The sequence below is a fragment of the Giraffa tippelskirchi genome, chromosome 14, assembly GCF_054371585.1.
Source record: "Giraffa tippelskirchi isolate mGirTip1 chromosome 14, T2T-mGirTip1v1.2.pri, whole genome shotgun sequence".
Classification (NCBI taxonomy): Eukaryota; Metazoa; Chordata; class Mammalia; order Artiodactyla; family Giraffidae; genus Giraffa; species Giraffa tippelskirchi.
Window position 1 is genome coordinate 42,972,545 of NC_137288.1, and position 16,191 is coordinate 42,988,735.

General features: G+C 42.0%; 1 protein-coding gene across 4 annotated transcripts in view; it reads left to right on the plus strand.

Moving 5' to 3' along the window:
* The window catches only part of KCTD1 (potassium channel tetramerization domain containing 1), a 97,103-nt gene that overhangs the window by 38,389 nt on the left and 42,523 nt on the right, over positions 1 to 16,191 (plus strand). For all 4 annotated transcript variants that reach the window (XM_081562720.1, XM_081562722.1, XM_081562721.1 and 1 more), the window contains exon 2: positions 11,243 to 11,421. In XM_081562720.1, the coding sequence (XP_081418846.1) occupies positions 11,243 to 11,421 (179 nt within the window). The remainder of the gene's footprint in view (positions 1 to 11,242; positions 11,422 to 16,191) is intronic.

Below are 16,191 nucleotides of genomic sequence, written 5' to 3' on the forward strand. Positions count from 1 at the left end.
TCAATTACAGGAAAAAAACTATTAAAAATTCCAACATATGGAGGCTAAACAACATGCTTCTGAATAACCAACAAATCACAGAAGAAATCAAAAAAGAAATAAAATTATGCATAGAAACGAATGAAAATGAAAACACAATAACCCAAAACCTATGGGACACTGTAAAAGCAATACTAAGGGGAAGGTTCATAGCAATACAGGCGTACCTCAAGAAACAAGAAAAAAATCAAATAAATCAACTAACTCTACACCTAAAGCAACTAGAGAAGGAAGAAATGAAAAACCCCAGGGTCAGTAGAAGGAAAGAAATCTTAAAAATTAGGGCAGAAATAAATGCAAAAGAAACAAAAGAGACCATAGCAAAAATCAACAAAACTAAAAGCTGGTTTTTCGAGAAGATAAACAAAATTGACAAGCCATTAGCCAGACTCATCAAGAAACAACGGGAGAAGAATCAGATCAACAAAATTAGAAATGAAAATGGAGAGATCACAACAGACTCCACAGAAATGCAAAGGATCATAAGAGACTACTACCAACAGCTATATGCCAATAAAATGGACAACTTGGAAGAAATGGACAAATTCTTAGAAAAGTATAACTTTCCAAAACTGAACCAGGAAGAAATAGAAGATCTTAACAGACCCATCACAAGCACGGAAATCGAAACTGTAATCAGAAATCTTCCAGCAAACAAAAGCCCAGGACCAGACGGCTTCACAGCGGAATTCTACCAAAAATTTAGAGAAGAGCTAACACCTATCCTACTCAAACTCTTCCAGAAAATTGCAGAAGATGGTAAACTTCCAAACTCATTCTATGAGGCCACCATCACCCTAATTCCAAAACCAGACAAAGATGTCACAAAAAAGGAAAACTACAGGCCAATATCACTGATGAACATAGATGCAAAAATCCTTAATAAAATTCTAGAAAACAGAATCCAACATCATATTAAAAAGATCATACATCATGACCAAGTGGGCTTTATCCCAGGAATGCAAGGTTTTTTTAACATCTGCAAATCAATCAATGTAATACACCACATTAACAAATTGAAAGAAAAAAACCATATGGTTATCTCAATAGATGCAGAAAAAGCCTTTGACAAAATTCAGCATCCATTTATGATAAAAACCCTCCAGAAAGCAGGAACAGAAGGAACATATCTCAACATAATAAAAGCTATATATGACAAACCCACAGCAAACATTATCCTCAATGGTGAAAAATTGAAAGCATTTCCCCTCAAGTCAGGAACAAGGCAAGGATGCCCACTTTCACCACTACTATTCAACATAGTTTTGGAAGTTTTGGCCACAGCAATCAGAGCTGAAAAAGAAATAAAAGGAATACCGATAGGAAAAGAAGAAGTAAAACTCTCACTGTTTGCAGATGACATGATCCTCTACATAGAAAACCCTAAAGACTCTACTAGAAAATTACTAGAGTTAATCAATGAATATAGTAAAGTTGCAGGATATAAAATTAACACACAGAAATCCCTTGCATTCCTATACTCCAATAATGATAAAACAGAAAGAGAAATTAAGGAAACAATACCATTCACCATTGCAACAAAAAGAATAAAATACTTAGGCATATATCTACCTAAAGAAACAAAAGACTTATATATAGAAAACTATAAAACACTGATGAAAGAAATCAAAGAGGACACAAACAGATGGAGAAATATACCGTGTTCATGGATTGGAAGAATTAATATAGTGAAAATGAGTATACTACCCAAAGCAATCTATAGATTCAATGCAATCCCTATCAAGTTCACAGAACTAGAACAAATCATCTCACAATTTGTATGGAAATACAAGAAACCTCGAGTAGCCAAAGCAATCTTGAGGAAGAAGAATGGAACTGGAGGAATCAACCTGCCTGACTTCAGGCCCTACTACAAAGCCACAGTCATCAAGACAGTATGGTACTGGCACAAAGATAGAAATATAGATCAATGGAACAAAATAGAAAGCCCAGAGATAAACCCACTCACATATGGACACCTTATCTTTGACAAAGGAGGCAAGAATATACAATGGAGAAAAGACAATCTCTTTAACAAGTGGTGCTGGGAAAACTGGTCAACCACTTGTAAAAGAATGAAACTAGAACACTTCCTAACACCGTACACAAAAATAAACTCAAAGTGGATTAAAGATCTAAACGTAAGATCAGAAACTATAAAACTCCTAGAGGAAAACATAGGCAAAACACTCTCCGACATAAATCACAGCAGGATCCTCCATGACCCACCTCCCAGAATATTGTAAATAAAAGCAAAAATAAACAAATGGGACCTAATTAAAATTAAAAGCTTTTGCACAACAAAGGAAACTATAAGCAAGGTGAAAAGACAGCCTTCAGAATGGGAGAAAATAATAGCAAATGAAGCAACAGACAAACAATTAATCTCAAAAATATACAAGCAACTTCTGCAGCTGAATTCCAGAAAAATAAACGACCCAATCAAAAAATGGGCCAAAGAACTAAACAGACATTTCTCCAAAGAAGACATACAGATGGCTAACAAACACATGAAAAGATGCTCAACATCACTCATTATTAGAGAAATGCAAATCAAAACCACAATGAGGTATCATTTCATACCAGTCAGAATGGCTGCTATCCAAAAGTCTACAAGCAACAAATGCTGGAGAGGGTGTGGAGAAAAGGGAACCCTCTTACACTGTTGGTGGGAATGCAAACTAGTACAGCCACTATGGAGAACAGTGTGGAGATTCCTTAAAAAACTGGGAATAGAACTGCCATATGACCCAGCAATCCCACTGCTGGGCATACACACCGAGGAAACCAGAATTGAAAGAGACGCGTGTACCCCAATGTTCATCGCAGCACTGTTTACAATAGCCAGGACATGGAAGCAACCTAGATGTCCATCAGCAGACGAATGGATAAGGAAGCTGTGGTACATATACACAATGGAATATTACTCAGCCATTAAAAAAAATACATTTGAATCGGTTCTACTGAGATGGATGAAACTGGAGCCCATTATACAGAGTGAAGTAAGCCAGAAAGAAAAACAACAATACAGTATACTAATGCGTATATATGGAATTTGAAAGATGGTAACGATAACCCTATATGCGAGACAGAATAAGAGACACAGATGCATAGAACAATTTTATGGACTCTGAGGGAGAAGGTGAGGGTGGGACGTTCTGGGAGAATAGCATTGAAACATGTATATTATCATATGTGAAAGAGAACACCATTCCATGTTCGATGCATGAGACAAGGGCTCAGGGCCGGGGCAATGGGATGACCCAGAGGGATGGGATGGGGAGGGAGGTGGGTGGGGGGTCCAGGAAGGGGAACACCTGTAAACCCATGGCTGATTCATGTCAATATATGGCAAAAGCTATTACAATATTGTAAAGTAATTAGCCCCCAACTAAAATAAATAAATTTATTAAAAAAAAAAAAAAAAAAGAATCTTTACTGTGAGTCCAGCAGGATGGTGTCAGCTTTAAACTAACCCTCCCAAGGCAACCCCAGATTTCTACCCTAGGAAGCAAGATCCTTGTCTAAGACACTTTGATTACAAGCTGCATGGCCGAAATGGTTGGCCGAGTATCAGAAAACAGAATTAATCAGAACACCCCACTCTTTATGCATTCCATATAATTGAGATGCTACTTAGGCACGTGTGAGAGTACAGGTGATATAAATACATGTATTTTAAACGCAGGCTGAATTTTGTGGAAAAGTTAGGGTTTGTGTTAAATTCCATACTGCTCTATTGCATGTATCAAATAATATAGGTAAATAGTTTACTATTGACATGCTTTTCTGGAAGTATCCCAGACAGTAAAGAAGTTGCCTGCAACCTAGGAAACCTGGGTTCCATCCCTGGGTTGGGAAGATACCCCTGGAGAAGGGAATGGCTGCCCACTTCAGTATTCTTGCTTGAAGAATTCCATAGCCAGAGACTACAACCCATGGGGTCGCAAAGAGTCGGACATGACTTAGCCACGTATACTTTCATTTTCTGGGTATGTGTGTGTGATATACATCACACTGTGATATACTTGGGTACGTGTGTGAGAGTGCAGGTGATATAAATACATGTATTTTAAACCCAGGCTGCAATTTGTGGAAAAATTAGGATTTGTGTTAAATTCCTTCATTGCTCTATTGCATGTTATGAATGACAGTATCAAATAATATAGGTGAATACTGTTGACATGCTTTTCTGGAAGCATCCCTGAGAAACGAGTTTCTTTTCCCAGTGAAAGAGATAATATAGTCCAACCCGATAGTGGAACGTGACATGAGACAGCGGCATACGTTCTTAACAAATAAAGTCATTAAAACTTTCAGTTTAAACTTCAGCTCATTTGTTCCAGGCGGTGCCCCAGGGGCTCCTGTTTGAACAGCACACAGCAAGGTTAGATTTAGGAGGCACATTTTTCATTAGCTTCTTTTGAAAGCTGCCCGAAGTCAAATCCCTTGAAGGACTCTCCTCGCCCAGAATCATTGCTGCTCTGTTGGGTAGGTGAGATGGATGATTAAGGTACAAGGAAGCCGCAGACTGAAAGCACCTGAGAAATGGAAATTTTATAGATAAACCGATCAACATGCCTAAAAAATCTATACAGGGTAGAAATGAGGGGATGGAGAATTAGAAATAGAATTTCAGGCACCGTTTCATGTCTGGGTATTAGAGTCAGATTTGGTAAATCGGATGGGAGGAGATAATAAATGTCTTTTTGGCTTTTAAAAGAAGTATTTCACAGAAATTTAAATGAGTATCTGAACAGAAAAGTGTTTGGATTGGAGGAGTTTCTTCCAAGATTATTTTTTGGTTTATTTTCTTTTTAAGTAGAACTTAAAAGTCAAGTGAATTAATCTTACGTGCACGTTTGTATGGGCTTCCAAGGTGGCTCAGTCAGCAGTTAAATAATCCACCTGCCAACGCAGGAGATCCGGGTTCAATCGCTGGGTTGGGAAGATCCCCTGGAGAAGGAAATGGCAACCCACACTAGTATTCTTGCCTGGAGAATCCTCATGGACAGAGGAGCTTGGCAGGCTACGGTCCATGGGGTCTCAAAGAGTCGGACACGACTGAGCACACACACCCATGCACATATGTATGTATATAACTGTTTAACTTCCCAGATCAAGATTCAGGACTTTTCTAGCTCTCCAGAAGATTCATTCTTATCCCCTCCTAGCCAGCCACCTGCCCTGACAAAAAAGAGGTGGCCAGTGTTCTGAGCTCTGTCATCACAGATTCCTTTTGCTGCCTGTAACCTCTTGGGAACGGAGTCATTCGGGATGTGCTTTTATGTCTCAGCTGCTTCTCTGAGACCCAGAGATGTAGTGTGTGCAGCATTCTCACTGCATGGTTACTCATCTCTTTTATTTTCATAAAATCAGTAAAGAAGGTAGAAGGGGAGAGGGAAATGAACGTGTTGGAGGGGATGGGGTCATAAACCATTCGTATTCACTTTAAAATGCCCCTGCTTCTCCCTGAATAATTAAAGTTCAAGTTTATCATGATTTGGGCCTCCATGTATCAAGAAAAATTCAAACAAGGTTTACCGCGCTGTCCTGTCCAACATGACAACCACTAGCCACACTTGACCTTAGTGTTAGTTGCTCAGTTGTGTCCGACTTTTGTGACCCCATGGACTGCCGCCCACCAGGCTCCTCTCTCCATGGAATTCTCCAGATGAGAATACTGGAGTGGGTTGCCTCCAGTGTTGCCTCCAACACTTGACCTACCTGTATTACATTTAAACTAGTTAAAATGCATTAAAATTACAAATTCGGTTCCTCAGTCACACTAGCCACATTTCAGGTCCTCAAATGGCCGCACGTGGCTCATGGCCACCCTACTAAATGGTGCAGATACAGAACATTGTCTCCATTCTTGCAGAAAGTTCTGTTGGACAGCTGCTTAGAAAACTGGCTGTGAGTTTCCTTCCTCCTCTTCTTCCCCCTTTTCGCATCATAATAATACTATGGTGGGTTTATTTATATTTTCATTGTGAATTGTCATTTAATTCTGTCGTCCTCAGACCATCATCTTCAAGCTTCCGTTTCCTGCACTTTCCCTCCATACTTGGAAAGAAGACAAGTAGGAGAATTCTCACAGCATACTGAAATTTTACTAGAAATTTTAATTTCTAGAATGTACCATGTGGTCTCCTTCCTGCATCCCACAGTGAGCTGACTTCTCATGCATCAGATTTCAGCTTAGACTGTCTCCAGGGAGTCTTCCCCACCCCCCTCCTCCCAGCCCCCCAAGCCTGGATTACATTTCCTTGTAGTTAGAACTGCCGCAGTAACCTTCCCCCTGCCTATTGTAGTTGATTGTTTCCTGTCTTCTCTCTCCCACTGAACCAGCTTGCTGAGTCCAGGGACCAGCTTGTCCTGTTCCGCAGGGTATGTGCATCCTTAGGGACACTGCCTGAGACTGTGGAAGGAGGGAACAGTGGGCTACACAAGGAGGGGACCATAACCAAGTAACTTAACATTAGGATGGGGTTCCTTCCGCCAGCCCACTGCCCGGGTGAGTAGTCTGTTCCAGACGGGGAATTATCAGAAACACCACCGTTCTGTCTGGCCACTTTTCCAAATACACCTCAATGCCCTGAGCTGCTTCTCCAGCAGTGATGTTGGCACATTCAAAACACTTGTGCTCTCTTCTGGTTAAAGTTCATGGTTTTCATATCATTGGAAGTGATGTTGAAAGACACACACAAACTAAGGAGATGATGCTGGGAAAGTGATTAAAGATGGGAAAGTGGAGCTGAAGCATGGTGATAATAGGATAGAAAGTTTTGCCGCGTCTGTCTGCAGGCAGCTGTTCTGGGCATCACAGGCCAAGTCTCACCAACCCAAATGACCTCATGGCGAGGTGGCTGTATCCAGGAAAGGTAGGAAGCAGGGTAGGTAACAGAAGTCCCAGCTCAGTCTAGCTTTAAAGATGAATTTATCTTCCTGAGTATCAGGAAACATAGAGATTGGAGGCTCAGAGTTGGTGGATTCGGTGTCTCAACAGCACCCGGGAGGATCCAGCTCAACCAACCTGGGTGTTGGCTTCATTCTTAGGCTGGTAGGGAAGTGGCTGCTGCAGGCAGGTGCAGACATCCTATCTGAGACCTCAGTGTCCAGTTAAAGAAGAGAGAGTGCCAGTTCTGGTCACTGGAGAGGGGAGGAGGTAGCCACGGCTGAGTCAGCTGAAGCACCTGGAATCAGTGCAACAGATCTGAATGTCTCCTACAAGCACTAAGACCACCCAGCCCCAAACATGCCCCCCTGCCCCCAGCCTATGGATTTAAAAAGTCCTTTCAGCCTGCACCAATGTGGAAAATACTGAGTGAAACCCTTTATTCCATTAGCTAATAGCTGCTGCTGCTAAGTCGCTTCAGTCGTGTCCGACTCTGTGCGACCCCACAGACAGTAGCCCACCAGGCTCCCCCGTCCCTGGGATTCTCCAGGCAAGAATACTGGAGTGGGTTGCCATTTCCTTCTCCAGTGTATGAAAGGGAAAAGTGAAAGTGAAGTCGCTCAGTCGTGTCCAACTCTTAGCGACCCCATGGACTGCAGCCTACCAGGCTCCTCCGTCCATGGGATTTTCCAGGCAAGAGTACTGGAGTGGGGTGCCATTGCAGTTAATACCTTAGAAATGGTCTAACTAAGGGGACAAATACAGAACACCCCGGATGAGAAGAGAGAGCCTCAGAGAAGAGCTAGAAGGACTCACCAAAGACTAATTGTAACCCTTCAAGTCTTACTGGAACCAACAGGGACCTACTGTATAGCACAGGAAATTAGATTCAATATTTTATAATAACTTATAAGGGAAAAGAATCTGAAAAGATAGATGTGTGTGTGTGTGTGTGTGCACGTGGGTTTGTGTGCTCAGTTGTGTCCAACTCTTTGTGACCGCATGAACTGTAGCCTGCCAGGTGCCTCTGTCTATGAAATTTTCCAGGCAAGAATATTGGAATGGGTTGCCATTTCCCTCTCCAAGGTATCTTCCAGACCCAGGAATCGAACTGGTGTCTCCTACATCCCCTGCATTGGCAGGCAGATTCTTTATCACTGTGGCGCCTGAGAAGACTAGATATATATACACATACATATATACATATATATGTGTGTATGTGTGTGTACATATGTGAAATGAAAGTGTTAGTTGCACAGTCATGTCTGACTTTTTGTGACCCCATGGACTATAACCTGCCAGGCTCCTCTGTCCATGGGGATTCTTCAGGCAGGAACACTGGAGTGGGTATCCATTCCTTTCTCTAGGGGATCTTCCAGACCCAGGGATAGAACCTAGGTCTCCAGCATTGCAGAGAGATTCTTTACCATCAGAGTCACCAGCGAAGCTGTATAGATATAGATATAGATATGTATAGCTGAATCATTTTGCTGTGCACCTAAAACTAACACAACATTGTTACATCCACTATATTTCAATCTAAGAAAAAAAAGGGGACTTCTCTGATTGTCCAGTGGCTAAGAGTCTGTGCTCCCAACGCAGGGGCACAGGTTTGATCCTTGGTCAGGAAACTAGGAGAAGGGGATGACGGAGAACAAGATGGTTGAATGGCATCACCCACTCAATGGACATGAGTTTGAGCATGTCTGGGAGGTGGTGAAGGACAGGGAAGCCTGGCGTGCTGCAGTCAAAAAGTCATGGGGTTGCAAAGAGTTGGACACAACTGAGCGACTAACAACAGGGAACCAGATCCTGAAGCTGCCTCAGAGATAGAAGATCCCCTGTGCCCCAAGATCTGGAAGAGACAGATCCATTAAAAAAAATAAGTCTTACTAGTCTGCCTGAGCCCACCCATCAGGAAACTTCCTCCTTGTCCTAAAGGGTTAATCCCCCACTTCCCATCCTCCCCCCACAAGGAAACACTGGTTTAATTTTAAGTTTAGCAATATCCATACATATATGATTTTCAGTGTACATGGTATATATTCTGAGAAATCTGGATTCCTTCAACCGATCAGTTACGCTTTCTTTTTTCCTCCTCCATAGACCTGGCAGTGTTAGAGCTGTGCTGAGTGAGGTCACAGTCTAACTACAGTATTAACCCTGCAAATCTGTTCATTTTCACCCCAGCACCCTGAGGCAGGGTATAGAATGTGTCCAATTGAGTCCAATTGAAAAACTATTACAGATGCTGCAGTATGTGATGGACTGAATTGTAACAGAGACTGGTGTGTGTGTGTGTGTGTGTGTGTGTGTGTGTGTGTGTGTGTGTGTGTGTGTGTGTGTGTGTGTGTGTGTGTGTGTGTGTGTGTGTGTCTTTAGCCAAGATGGACTGAATTGTAACAGAGACTGGTGTGTGTGTGTGTGTGTGTGTGTGTCTTTAGCCAAGAAATCATTTTCTAAAAGGAAGTCAGGTAGTACGTAGCTCTTAAAAGTGGAGGTTATATGATTGTACTTTTAAAGGAAAAAACACATTTTCTGACACCCAGATTTTAAAATGCTGTTGAGTATTTCCCAACCTTCACTGCTTTACATTTCCTACTGATTGTGTCCTTGTTTTTTTAGTTCTTTTCCCCATCCAGTACCTCTTTCACTTTTCTGTGTTGCAGTCATCTCTTGTGTTTTTTAATATCTATATTGCATTGTTAAAAACATACAGGAACATACAAAGAATAACACAGTGACTATCTACAAACCCACTTCCCCCAGTTTAAGAAATAAAGCATGAACTCTTTCTATGACTGTTCCTAGGCTCTGTTTAATTCAGCACGGAGAAAAGCACCACACAGATGGTCAACATTTTGCCTAAAAGCTCAATCACCACCCCATTCACAGTAGATGCAGAGTTTCAGAAGGAACGTGCATTCCCAGTCTTGCCTGGACATGTGGTTAATGCTAACTAGTCCAACAGTTGTGCCCCAGGTAACTCCTGAAGCTATTTTGGATCATAAAATCTAGGATGTTTTGCAAATTTATATTTCATCATGCTGGGCTTTATGCAGAAAAACTAGATGACTTCCCGTTTGTAATCTCCATCAAAGGCATTTCTCAAAATCCCTTTATTATGCCTTATCACTGACTCTGCCGCACATTGTTTGCAAACAATCTCTGGCTAAATTGTAAATCTACAAGCACCCTCGTGGCGATCGCCTGGCAGAATTCAGACATAAGTGCTGTTTGAGCTTTTTCCTAATTGTAGATTCTAAATATTTGACCCCCTTCTTTGGGTGCCAGAGACCTGACTTGACTTGTCTGTGGTTTGGGCTCTAATTTGAAAGCGAGCGACCATGTTTGGATGGTGTTTGAAATATTTATAGTGTATCCATGGAAAGGATGGCAGATTTTATTTTCTCAAGAGTACAGTTTCTTCAGCACATTCTCATGCCATCATGTGATGTCCTCCTTCTGCTTCATTTGTTTCCAGGATACCTTTGCTTGTGGGCAGCACATTGTACCCGGACATGTGCCTGAGCCCCACCTTGGAAAATGATCTCTTCTACGAGCTCAGCACGCACAAGAGTGGCTGGCTCGTGGCTCCCAAGCACATACCTAATCACTGGAGGGGACACACTTTTCAAAGTGTCCCCAGTTCCATAGTCTTCTAGTGAGAGAAGCAGGAACCCAGTGGGTAGATGTGGGTTATTCTTTTGTTTGTTTCATCTGTTGACGGATGAATTTCTGGTACCTGTCTACAAGGTTGCTTTGAGTGTGTGAGCTGATGGTTAGACCAGTCATGCCCCCTTTTTCCTGATTTGGAAAATAGAAATTGAAGAGACCATTCTGCAGAACCCAAGTGCTAAAGGTCTATATTTATCCCTAGCCCATAGCAATAAGGTAGTTTTACAAGAGAAGGATAAAGCATATGTATTTTATCTGGATGGAGACTGTTTCAAGTATTGATAATCTTTTCATTTGTAATGAATAGTAGTTCTCCACAAGCCATTAACCAGTTGTTAAATGCAAGAATTCATTAGTAAAGTAAGCCATCACAGTGCGTGGTTCGATGTGAAATGAACATTAGTTCAGCTCCTTGATTCCAAGCATAGGAAGTTTTCCTTTTCTTTGTCACATATCTCGGGGTTTTTTCATATGCATGACAGTGAAAGCGAGAGCTTGTTGATTTTCCAGATTTTATTAGTGAATGAATATCAGCGCTAGTCACTGGCTTATTCTGTAGGAGGTATGCATTTCCTTTCTCTCCACTGAATAAAGCAAACATGTCTAAATTTGCTTCTCTCTCTGTAGGACAGTCGGCCCAATATGTCAAGACCTCTGATCACTAGATCTCCTGCATCTCCACTGAACAATCAAGGCATTCCTACTCCAGCACAGCTCACAAAATCCAACGCGCCCGTCCACATTGACGTGGGCGGCCACATGTACACCAGCAGCCTGGCCACCCTCACCAAATACCCCGAGTCAAGGTAATCCAAAAGTGCATGTGTTTGATGAGCTAACTGTTCTTCCTTTGACCAGCTTTGCAGCGTGGCCTCACCGCGGCCGGAAGTAGGATGTGAAGGCATCACACACCCGCCCCCCCACCACCCTGCCCCGGCCCAATCAGGGTTTGATCCAGAGCTTAGCTGAGTACGCGTGACAGTGTCACCGAGGATGGAGTTCTGCGATATTTCACTCCTCTGCGATCTTCACATTTCTTAGCATAGTAAACAAAGGATGGCGATTTCTCCCCCTGACCTTTCTTCTGTCCTCTTCTGCTAAAACACACTTTGTTATCAAGCCTTAGAATTTTATAAGGGATCACTTGGCCCACCAACTTGTGAACTGGAAAAAAAAAGAGAGACTCTTATCAGTAGGGCAGTATATTTAGAACAGCTGGCAAAAGTCCAGAAAGATAGTCTTGCTTGAAAAAAAATGCAGGGCAGTAGAACTGTAAGAGCTCAAGGCAGATAAGCAAACATAAAAAGGATGTGAAGCGGGGAGGCTGTTCTACAAACAGGCTGTGTACACCACTCTGAGGAGAGCTCCCCTAAGTCCCTGTCCACCCATTTCTAAGGGAGTTCCAAGGAAACAATGTACTTTGCACCCCCGGACCCCACTGCCCCCCTCCCCCACCTCAGCCCATCTGGATCTGGGGGCTGTGGTAGAACCTACTAGGGAGTTTATCTTAGGCAGTTAGGCTGTTGAGTAGAGAAAGAGGCATGAGCTCACATGGGCTGATGTCAGGATAAAGAGTTTTCCCTGCTGGTTTCTGCTCAAATGAAATGGAACCAGAGCACTCGGGCTTCAGAAGAGCACTGTTGCATTTTTTGAGCACCCGCTACAATGTGACAGGTAGCAGGTAACTTACAGCCTAAGTAGAGAGCACTGATGAAGTCACCATCGTACCTGCACGAAGACTGCTCTTTTGTTTTTTGTTAATATCACTTCACTATCTGATATTTTATGAAGGAATATGCGTGTGTGCCAAGTTGCTTCAGTCGTGTCTGACTCTTTGCGACCTTATGGACTGCAGCCCACCAGGCTCCTCTGTCCATGGGATTCTCCAGGCAAGAATACCTGAGTGAGTTGCCATGCCCTCCTCCAAGAGATCCTTCCGACCCAGGGATCGAACCTGTGTATCCTGTGTCTCCTGCACTGTAGGTGGATTACCACTGAGCCACCAGAGAAGCCCCAGTAGGATAATATATTGAGTCATAAATAATAATTGAGTTAAATAAAATATATCAAAATTGATTTCACCTGTTCCTTTTTACTCTTAATGTGGTTACCAGAAAGCACAGAATTACACACGTCTCGCTCTTTATTACTGTTCGACAGCACTGAACTAGGTACACAGAGATTCAAAAAGCATGTACATAATTAAACCTCTCCCTCCCCAAACCTCCTGATACTTAACATATATCATAAATTGAATATCTCTTTCTCCAACTTAGAGAAGATACAGTGTTCATCTTTTTTCTCGATCTTTCTCTGTGCTTCCTTGTTACATAGGGTGAGCCACAGTATCCTGGGAGCAAGATCAAAAATAATTTGTGGTTCATTATTCCCAGGTTTGAATGTTGACACTCCCATTTAATAGTTATTTGGCCATGGATAGGTCCAATTTCTAAGCACCTATCTTCTGTCTTATGAAATAGATGCAAATACATATTCTTCCAAGGTTATTGGGAGGATTATATGTGATTACAGAAAGCACGCCATGGCCCTGTGCCCAACACATAGTATTGCCTTTATACTTAATCCTCTGCCAAACCCAGCAATTGTTTCTTTGCAAACTGCCTTCCAGATTCCAAATATATCCCATTCCTTCATTTCCTAGACCACAGAAACAGCCGCACTTCTGGATTCTTGCCTGGATTCTTACAGGCTCAAAGGCCGCCTTGCCTGCATCTTCTGGTCCTTGATCTTTAATGTCCCCACCTGTTGCAGAACTGCTGAGCCATTCCAAGGAGATATTCTTAACCATATGTCCAGACGTTTGGAAACAAGCCTTACAAACTTCTGTTTCCGTTGCTTACACCTAAAACAGATGACACTGGTCAGAAAACAGTGGTGTGGATGTTGAATTGGTCACTGCGTGTTGCTTTGCTTCCTCTTGGATTTGGGGCAGAGGGGCTTGGAAAGCAATTAAATGGTCATTTCAAAGCAGCAGTCAGTTTAATGGGACCAATCCCAGGAGGTGCTAGTGGTAAAGAATCCGCCTGCCAGTGCAAGAAATGTAAAAGACTCGGGTTCGATCTCTGGGTTGGGAAGATCCCCTAGAGGAGGAAATGGCAACCCACTCCAGTATTCCTGCCTGGGAAATCCCTTGGACAGAGGAGCCTGGAGGGTTACAGTCCATGGGGTTAGAAAGAGTCATACATGACTGAACTTCTGAACACAAAAGATAGCCAAAGATAGGGAAGAAATAGTTCTTCATGCTTTTTTTCATAGATGTCAGATGCTCCTTCCAAATTCTAGGAAAATTTCATCTGTATGGTCAATGTTTGGGGGATACATTTTAGGATATTAGGTTGGCCATGGCCATGGAATGACAAATAATAATTCCAAGCCAAGTTCTCTAGATTCTAGGGTATCTTGAACCCTTCTCAGCCTGTGGGACCTTTCCCAGCCCCCTGGTTCCTCTCTTATCCATCTTTTCCTTGGTGTAGCCCAGAGAGGAAGGGGTTTTTCCTTGGTTTTCTTTTCAAGGATTTCAGGAGGAGACCTGTAGTATAAAAGTACAAAGCTGTTTGTAACAAGTGATCTTAAAAGATATGATGTCTTTCTATAAATTCAAAGGTCCTGCAAGAGTCTTTACTTCATTTTGAAATATTGTAGGTGATTTTTTATTCTATTTCTATTTACTGTCTTCTGGACTAAGATTACCTTTAGAACAGTGGTCCCCAACCTTTTTGGCATCAAGGACAGGTATCATGGAAAATAATTTTAACATAGACCGGGGTGGGGAAGCTTTGGGGTGATTCAAGCACATTATACTTATTCTTCACTTTATTTCTATTATTATTACATCTGTTCCATCTCAGATCATCAGGCATTAGATCCCAGAGGTTGGGGACCCCTGCTTTAGAACATTGTCCCCAGAAAGTGGTAAATTGGACACAGGTAAACATCAGAAGGACCTGGGAAGCATTAAAAAACCATGCGAGACCCCAGACCAATGAAACAAGAATCTCTGCAATTTTCCTAAGAGATCCTGATTTTCACCATATGGCTCTATATGGTCCCTCCAAGTGAATATAGGTCTCTTACTCAATGAATATTTTGATATTTTGTGCTATGTTGTAATCGCCATTCCACCATTGAAAATACAAATTCATCTTCATTTCTTTAATTAGCAAGGTTCCCTGGTTCCACTGTATGCACCAGTGCACCCTATTTTTTTTTGGCTTACAAACCCTAAGTAAGGATTCAGTAAGCAAGTTGACTTTTACATTTTACAACAAGGTTAATTGCTCACATTGTTATTCACTTTTATTATCAGGTGGCTTTTAGCTAACAGGACTGGACATAAGGGTTCAAATTAACTGTAGTATTGCGTATATCTGTGATGTGGTCTGTCTTTACCAGTGTTTCATGTAAGATGCAAAACAGGTCTTTGGAGGTGTTTATGAGATAGAGGCTGATCCATACCACCTCAGTGATGAACACTGTTCCCTTTCAGGGCAACCTTGCGTATGTGCTAAGTCATTTCAGTTGTATCTGACTCTCTTGTGACGCTATGGACTGTAGCCCACCAGGCTCCTCTGTCCATGGGATTCTCCAGGCAAGAATACTGGTGTGGGTTGCCTATACCTTCCTCCAGGGATCTTCCCACCCCAGGGATTGAAACTGAATCTCCTGCAATTCCTGCAGGTGGATTCTTTATTGTCTGAGCCACCCAGGAAGCCCTCATGGGAGCCTACAAGTCTCCAATTCAGGCTGCTTTTTGGAATTGGAATCACCAGGAAAACCACCCAGTTCAGATCTGTAATAATTTTACATCAAATAAGTGAAACCAAAAATTAAAAAGAGTCAAAAAATATTATCAGCATGAAAATATTTTAAATAGATATACAAAGAAGATAGAACACCTTTAACAGTTTGTGAGCTTGATTTCTAAGTTGTGAATATCTAGACATATGGGAGGTGGACCTCACTTGTACTCTTGCCTTGTGCCCTGCACAGTTTAAGGACAGACCTGATTATATCTAACTCAGAAATCCAAGGTCCCCACTAACATCAATGGTAACAAAAAATCTAGGTATCTAATTTGTCCTAAGTAATATTGGTAACAAATTACATGGCCTTTTTAAAACTTCCTAACGTTGACACTGAAATATCTACCTAGGCACACATCTGTGATACTAAATAAATGTTCTAGGCAAGAATACTGGAGTGGGTTGCCATTTCCTTTCCCAGGGGATCTTCCTGGTCCAGGGATCAAACCCAGGTCTCCTGCATTTCAGGCAGATTCTTTACCATCTGAGCCACCAGGGAAGCCCATGCTTTAAAACAGTGGTCCTCAATCTTTTTGTCACCAAGGACCAATTTTATGGAAGACAATTTTTCCACGAACTGGGCCAGGGATGGGGGACGATGGTTTCAGGATGATTCAAACACATTACATTTATTGTGCACTTTATTTCTATTATTACATCAGCTCCATCTCAGATCATCAGGCATTAGATCCTGAAGGCTGGAGATCCCTGCTTTAAAAGAAAACATAAATCTGAGTTCAGAGTTAGGTCTAT